At 33.5% G+C, this 8,456-nt stretch overlaps 1 protein-coding gene across 2 annotated transcripts in view; it reads left to right on the top strand.

Annotated features, from left to right (window-relative positions):
- Positions 1-1,276: 1,276 nt before the first annotated feature.
- Positions 1,277-8,456, top strand: part of LOC111404134 — an 11,675-nt gene continuing 4,495 nt past the window's right edge. The window contains exons 1-3 of one of the 2 annotated variants that reach the window (XM_023032882.1): positions 1,277-1,684; positions 2,282-2,392; positions 8,093-8,450. In XM_023032882.1, coding sequence (XP_022888650.1) covers positions 1,538-1,684; positions 2,282-2,392; positions 8,093-8,296 — 462 coding nt within the window. In that variant the 5' untranslated portion in view covers positions 1,277-1,537 and the 3' untranslated portion in view covers positions 8,297-8,450. Of the gene's footprint in view, positions 1,685-2,281; positions 2,393-8,092; positions 8,451-8,456 lie in introns of those variants that run through there. The other variant, XM_023032883.1, reaches the window with a different exon arrangement.

Raw genomic sequence — 8,456 nt, 5'->3', positions numbered from 1 at the left:
TAATAATAATAATAATAATAATAATAATAATAATAATAATAATAATATTATTATTATTATTATTATTATTATTATTATTATTATTATTATTTAATGAATTTAATATTTTCGTTAATTTTAAGTAATTATTTATTTAGTAATTTATGTATTTATAAAATAAATAAAGAAATAATTTTTCAAATAAATAAAATGTTAAGAATAAAAAAATGAAGAAAGTGATTAAACACTGTTCATTTTGTGTATGTTTTGGTTTAATAGTTTGGTATAAAATAATACAAAACTTACCTCTAATTTTAGTGTATAGTTGGAGATGGCATAAGGGAGAAGATAGACGATGTTGGGATGAGAGATGGTTTACACTGTTCTTTTAAAAAACGAAAAATCCAATCACGAACCAAATTTGTAGGTTCGACGGTCCAACCTGAAAATCAAACAAATGGGCTCCAAACCAATCTAAATTAGGTCGAGTTGATTTGCGATTTCGAGTGTTTTGCCATCCCTACATAAGATATAAAATTCATATTCTTTTATTTTTAATCTTTAGTTGTCAAGACTTGTTAGACTTTTTGTATTATTATTATTATTATATATTTTTTAAAGTTATATCATATTAATATATTCCCCTGGTAAGCGTACCTCCAATAAGAGTTCAAATTTGGCGTAAAACCCTCTCCAATGAGACTCCAAAAATAGTACAAAATACAGTGTAAATGGTGTTACTATTCATGACACCAAATATAAGAATTTTCAATAACCCCATTTTGCCTTTCTTTCCACCTTATGAGAATTAGTATTTCATCTATGTCCCTCTTTAAGTTTTTAGTATGAATAAATTTTAATTGATTTATAATTATTTAATGGGATGGTTATTTTCATTTTAATGAATTAATAATTTAACATTTAATTTAAATTTTCTTTATGCATTCAATGTAATTTTTATAATTTGCAGTATTAAGTTTAATTTTTTTTAATTTATTAATAAATACAATATTTTAGTTCATTGAACATAATTTCTAATTTAATGATTTTTGTAATAATATAATTTGTTATTAAATAATTCAAAATAAAATTTGATATAAAATTATTTTCAATGGTCGATTTTGGTGTAATTTGATGTAAAATTTGGCGTAAAATTACACCAAATTTTTTGTGTACTTCCTTGCTCCAAGGTGTTAATGTTTATACAATCATACTAGCGGTACATAATTTATTGTATTCAGGGTCCACGAGGTACAAAGAATTATATGTCACTAGAATTTTTCATGTTTACAAATAAAATCGGACGAGCCGGTAAATCCCCTGTAAACGCCGCCGTCGTCTTCCGCTTTATATATAAATCCATCAGTCGACCCACCTTCGGAGCTTAATATCCAAATTCTTATCGTGAAACAATGATAGAACAGAGAAAACCCACAATTTCTCATTCATAAGAAGACCCCACCCGATCATTTAGTCTATCTCCCTAAGCACATACACTAACACTGCATAATTTTTTGAGAGAGTTACAGTAATACTTTTAGCTTCAACTCCGCAACCAATGTCCAGAAAAGGAGGAGCCTCCCTACAAAAAGATGTGCCCTGGAGGGCATCCCCTGGTTCCAAGCCCATTCCTAAAATTCACCTTTCCCCAGTTCTTCGTCTCCCTCAAACCCCCCTTTCGGAATATGCTCTCTCTGTTATGAAGGTTAGTAGACGTATATGGCGTTTATGTGTATGTAATTGTCGATAATTAACTCTATTATTATTATGGGGTTTTGTTTATTTATTTTGAAGTTCGTATTTAGTGCTTTTGCTGGTGAGGTATTACAAAGTTTCAATAGTTTTATAGAGTGGCTATATTTTCCGTTTAATTATAGAATTTTATACTTTCTATGCTTTCCTGGTACATTGGGTACTGAGGATTGATAGCTATGGACAATATTATAGAAGAAAATGTTGTGACTTTCTAGTCATGTTTACTACGCGTATCAAATATGCACTTATATTAATTCTATTAGGTTCTAGTGGGATTACTTGAAGAAGAATGAGAGGTTGTTCTATTTCAAATAGTTATTTCATATGGTTTCTATTGAGGTTTTTGAGTATCAAGGTCCTTTTTGGTTCATTTGCTAGTGATTGTTGCCCAGTTTTGTTATTTTCATGTAAAGTTACAATCTTTACTGTGCATGTGTATCAATTATCTTTTCATTTACTGCATGTTTCTTCGATTTCTAAAATTACGAATAAAGTTCAGAGCATTATGCTTTCTGTAACCTTATGGTTCTATGGTGGGAATTTTCAGCACCCAGACCCCATTGGGAGTGGGCTAGGGAAGGAGGCTATATTGGAAGCAGCAGGGCCAGATTGCATTGTGCCTGGACAGATTGCACCTGTTAAATTACTTGGTCTTAAGGTGCCTTTTGTGAGCCTGAGCTTTTTATTATTAAATAGTTCATTTTTCTCTTCATCTTAAATGTTACTTACGTGAAAAATCAACATACGCTTTTGCTTATTTCAGTATATATTTGAACTCGGAGCTACATTTTTTGTCTTGCAATTTAATGACTTCATTTGGGAATTGAAACTCAAAGAAAAAGCTCATAAAAAGACTTAAAGAAAATATGTCATTACTAGAGCTGTTCCAGGCTATTCTATCCACATTGCATCCACAATGTCTAAACTCATAATGCTTCACCATAAGTTTTTGAATAAGCTGCACTTCCCAGTCTTTGAAAACCTGTAAAAGATAACTTCACACCACCTTCCCATCAGAAAAGTTGATGATATTCAAGTTAGTGTGAATCTAAATTTAGAAGTGGAAAAAGTTAGCCTGTAAACTCGAAAGCAATTATTATGGTTTAGAAAATTCAAAGTTAATTAATATTTGCTATTAAAATATTCATTTCTTGTCCCAAAAGTGTAAAGAAGATTCAGAGGAAGGTCTTGATGATTATTAGATTGCTAACAGTTAATGAAATTTCAATGAAGCAGCATACAAAAATTATTCTAAAGAACTAAAGAGCATTAATATTTAAAAAAAAGAAAAAAAGAAAAGAAACGAAAAGGTGATGTGATGTAGGATAGATTGAGGGATTTCAATAAGAAGAAGTAGCCAGGAACAAGTTGAGAAACCAGGGGAGAAGAAGAAGAAACGGGGAGGAGAAACAGAGAGAGGGTGGGAGGAAGAAGGCCGGGGAAGAAGAGGAGAAAACTTAACCAAACATTATTTCATTCATCAATTCATTGTCTACTGAAATTACAACTGAAAATCATATAAATAGTAAAAGCATAACCCTACCAGTGATGGGCTTGGGCCAAACCAATAATACAAGCCTAATAACTAGAAAAAGTAAAATAGTGCGATAATAATATAATTGATGGTGCGATAATAATATAAGTGATGTCCGCATCAATTCTCCCGGGGTGAAAGAAAAACTCGACTCTGTCGAGTGAACAAATGACAAAGAACTACCGTCAATCTTCAATGTCTGAACTCATACCACGGTGGACGATTTTTATGAATAACCAAATATCTGAACTCCACGGTTGATAACAATGCGAATGGCAACTTGTCCTCAAGAACATGATCCGACCAAGGTGGACGATCCCTCATTTTAATCAAGTATCGACATTGGACTCCAAATAACAAGTACTCCTGCAACCCCTCTTCAAAATCTTCACATGATTGCGCATAATGTGGAGCACAATAAGAATGTTGATCTACCCAACAATTAAAGAAGCATCGATTCTCTCCATCAATGGTTAACACAACCTGTTCATCTAAAATTATATCAATTTTATCTTTGTCTGCTGCGACAGGTGGTATTCAAATAGACATAGCAAAAGATTCGATGTGGGAGTTCTCAGGTAGAGATAGAAAAGGATCAACAAAAGTGTTAAAATAACCATTGTAAGTATCGAAATCCAAATAAAATAGGGTGATGGTCATAATGTGATAAAAGATCATTGACATAGGCATTTTGACCAACATGCTTTGAAATTTTAAAAAGACCGGCATTGCACGCTTGCAATATAATATAATCCTCAATATTAAATTCAAAGTGTTGTTTATGCCAATCAACTTGAGGTTTATATAATGCTTTACTTGCTTCAAATTGTTTATTGATCTCAATATACAAGCTATAAAAATGTGATACAACTACCTCAACTGACATAGACACACAAACATGTGGGTGCATAAGAATAAGGTCTAGAGGTTTCAAAGGTTCACAACCAAGAATAACTTCAAAGGGTTTTAGACCTAAAGACTAGTTCACAGGATCGTTATATGCAATTTGAACAGTTGGAGGGATCAAGTCCCAATTTTCAAGATTTTTCTGGATTAAAGACTGTAATAAATTGTCAGGATTTAGGTTAGCACTTTTGTTTTGACCATCAATTTGAGGTTGGTCAGTGGTGGATAATTTTGCCTTAGTGTTAACCACATGTGACTAGATTTTCCAAGGGTGACTGGTGACATTATCAAGCTCTTTAACTTGGGTAAGGGTATTACATATAACATGTGATCGAGAATTATCGGAGATAAGGGGTATAGTATCCAAAGTCTCGGGAAGAGTCTGGATTCCACCTAAGGAAGTGTCCTCACTATCATCCAAGTCATCAAAATCTTGAAGTTTAGGTTCATAGACTAGATTGTCAAACGGCTCCTCTATTAAATTCTTTCGTTCTTCCATGACTAAGGTTCGATTAGGACATTTAGAAGAAATGTGACCAAAGTCTTTACAGTTGACGCATAATAAGTGAGAAGAAGACCTTGGAGTTTCAGAAATTCTACCCCGATTTTCCAAGATTGGAGAACTATTAGAAGGGGGAGGTCCTAGAAGGGACTTAACGAGAGGAGGTAGAGCCAATGAAGCCAAATGATGATTATAAAAAATTTTACCTTTATTTTTCAAAATTGGAGGAACATCAGACGGGGGAGGTCCTCGAAGGGACTTAACGGGAGGAAGTGGAGCCAATCACACCAAAGGATGATTGTCAATATGCTTTCTACATGGAGAAGAAGATCTTGGACTATCACGACCTTTACAATTATTTTTCCAAATAGGAGGAACATTAGATGTAAATGGTTTTATGATAGACTTATGATGAGGCGACGCTAATGAGATGGGTGAACGACGATGACCACGCTTTTCATATGGAGTACTAATAATCAACTCATAATCTCGAGTTAAAGAGTAAGCGTGATCAAGAGTAGTAACACCACGAAGGAAAAGCTCGCACTTAAGATAATTTCTCAGATCTTGGCTAAACCTACTCAAGTCGTGCTCTCATCCTCAATTAAATGACATTTGGTTCGAAATTCCTCAAATTGCGCGATATACTCAGTCACTAATTGATTATCTTGTTTAAGGGCATTCCATTGAGTAAGAATTTAAAAATTATCTCGTTCTCGCTCATGAATCTGATCCCTATTCCTATCTCTATCCTTACGATCGGGTCGAAAGTATTTTTGATTACCTTATCGATGATGTTGTCTATTATGGGACACCTTAGAAGTATCAACATCAATTGAATGAGGGATGTGTTTAAAATTTTTCAAACTAACAGATAGGGCCTTACTCTCTTCAAGAGTAGAGGTCATTTGAGTTTGAATAGTCGCTATTTGTCGGGTGAGTGCATCGAATTGTGAGGGGTCCATGTTTAAGGTACTGGAGTTAGAAGTGACAAGATGACCAATATGTAACTACGTGCACTGTAATAGCAACTTAGTGACATGCAATAGAGAGATTAACGAACAAAAAGTGTAAGTAATGGAAAATGAAAATTTGTGCTATTTCCATTTGAGTTTGAATAGTCGCTATTTGTCGGGTGAGTGCATCGAATTGTGAGGGGTCCATGTTTAAGGTACTGGAGTTAGAAGTGACAAGATGACCAATATGTAACTACATGCACTGTAATAGCAACTTAGTGACATGCAATAGAGAGATTAACGAACAAAAAGTGTAAGTAATGGAAAATGAAAATTTGTGCTATTTCTTTTTTTTTTTTAATTTAAATTTTGGGACTAAAATCCAAAACAAGCTAATACTGTTGGTATAAGTAAAATAGCAAAGCAAGGGTCAAATACTAGTCAAACTCTAATCACGTAAAATAAATAAGGTAAAAGTGGAACTTATCGAAGTGAATGGGTCCAATTACGTGAGTTTAGATAAACAACTAGATCAGCAACAGCACAAAAATTTAATTGATGCAATTTCTAAGATAAACAGTAATGTACCAAAGATAAATAGAATGGTAACTCTCCTTTTTGTTCATCGAAGCGACTGAATTGATCAACAGAACAGGAAGAGGTATCTGCAAAACAATGTTAAAAAAATCTTTTTTTTTTTTTTTAATACTACAGAAAGAAAATCAAAAATTTAGAATCCCGGGTGTGAACAGTAACATGATTTTTTTATTTTTTTTCTTCAATCAAGGCAGAGAACAAAATGAAAAAAAATTGCTATTTTTTCAATTGTGCTGTTCCAACGAGATTTGGGAGAAAATAAGAGATTTTGGATTGTAAAAAGAAAGTACCCAAGATTCGGCTCTGATACCACTTTGATGTAGGAGAGATTGAGGGATTTCAATAAGAAGAAGTAGTCAGGAAGAAGTTGAGAAACCAGGGGAGAAGAAGAAGAAACGGGGAGGAGAAACAGAGAGAGGGTGGGAGGAAGAAGGCCGGGGAAGAAGAGGAGAAAACTTAACCAAACATTATTTCATTCATCAATTCATTGTCTACTGAAATTACAACTGAAAATCATATAAATAGTAAAAGCATAACCCTACCAGTGATGGGCTTGGGCCAAACCAATAATACAAGCCCAATAACTAGAAAAAGTAAAATAGTGCGATAATAATATAATTGATGGTGCGATAATAATATAAGTGATATCCGCATCATGATGTCCAACAGTACAGCAGGTAAATACACTGCTCAAAGGGGTAGTTATGACTTTAAATTGACTTTCATTTGTATAAGACCTCTAAAGTTATGAATAGAGATTTGCCGCAACATCACATAAAATTAAGCCCCCGTTTGGCCCCCATTTTAGGGAAATGAAAATGGATATAATAGTGTTTTTTTTTTTAAATGAGTGGTTGAAAAAAAAAGGAAAAATTTTCGATTTCTGTGTAATATTATTTTATGAAAGATTGTGTGGTTGAAAATAGGAGAGAGAAAAATGAAATGTAATGGAATTGAAATTAATGGGGGCTAAAAGTGGATTAGTTGTGTACTTGGAAAGAATGAAGGTCAATTATTTGCTTCAACCCTTCAACAAAAACGGATGTATGGATGGCAAAAAAATTTGCTAAACCCAATACCCACGGGGCCCTATCTCGAACGGGCCGTTTAATTGGGTATTCGGGTGGAGGACGGGGCAGTAACTTCGCCCCGGGGTGGGTACAAATAACAAAGGCCTCACCCGCCCCCTTTAATTTTTTTCGAAGAATTCAATTCTTTAAATAGAAAATTTCATGAAATTTTATTAGTTCTAATAGAATATGGCAACTAAAATTATCTAAGTAATATAACAAACAATAAAAACTTTAGTTTATCAAATATATTTGAATAAATTAACTGTTAAAAATAAAGTAAAAAATTAATAAATATACTATTGTCTCACTTTAATGAATATGACAATAAAATGAATTATCAAAAACTATAATAATAATAATAATAATAATAATAATAATAATAATAATAATAATAAATGGGACAGAATCCCGCCCACCCCACCTTGAACTGTAACAGGGCTTGTACGGGTCGAGAAATTACCCGACGGGGTGGGGGATGTTGCATCAACTCCAACCCCGCGTTGTTGCCATCCCTAAGCAAGTGGCAGTGTTCACAGATTTTCAAAAAACACATTGAATTTAGAAAAATAGAAGTGTACGGGGAGAATGAGTTGTATCATATATGAGGTTATATTGAATTTTATAGAGTTTAGAAATAATTTCTTTTGGAAGGGATATTATTTATTTGTTTCTAGCTCATAGGTAATAGGAATTCTCAATTTCTTTTGTGGCACGTGGCCTAATCATCCTCCTAGCCCTCTAGCTCATATTTTCCAAGTAAAATTCATTCTCTTCACACTCATTTATGCAGGTATGGCCCATTGAGATCGACATGAAGTTTATTGAACCAGTTGGAAGGGAACTCAAATCAATTGGAAGGGTAAATTTCATGCATTTGAACTTTTTAATACTGCATTGTTCTTTTATCAGTTTGTTTTGGGAGTTAGATAATCAAGCTGGCTCTAGTACTATATGGTTAATGCCAGATTCCCTGCTGCCAAACCTTGAGAGGTAGTTCAGTGGTCAAGTCTTGGATTTGTTTCCCAATGGTTACTGGTTCAAATCCCCTCAGTGCCACTGAAGTAAGTATTTGACTGTAAACTTCAGAGCTCTGTGGGATTAGTCGAGGTGTGCATAAATTGCCCAGATACCCACGGTCATATTTAAAAAAAAAA

The sequence above is a fragment of the Olea europaea genome, chromosome 11, assembly GCF_002742605.1.
Source record: "Olea europaea var. sylvestris chromosome 11, O_europaea_v1, whole genome shotgun sequence".
In the NCBI taxonomy this organism is placed as follows: domain Eukaryota; kingdom Viridiplantae; phylum Streptophyta; class Magnoliopsida; order Lamiales; family Oleaceae; genus Olea; species Olea europaea.
This window is presented reverse-complemented; position numbering and strand designations above follow the sequence as displayed.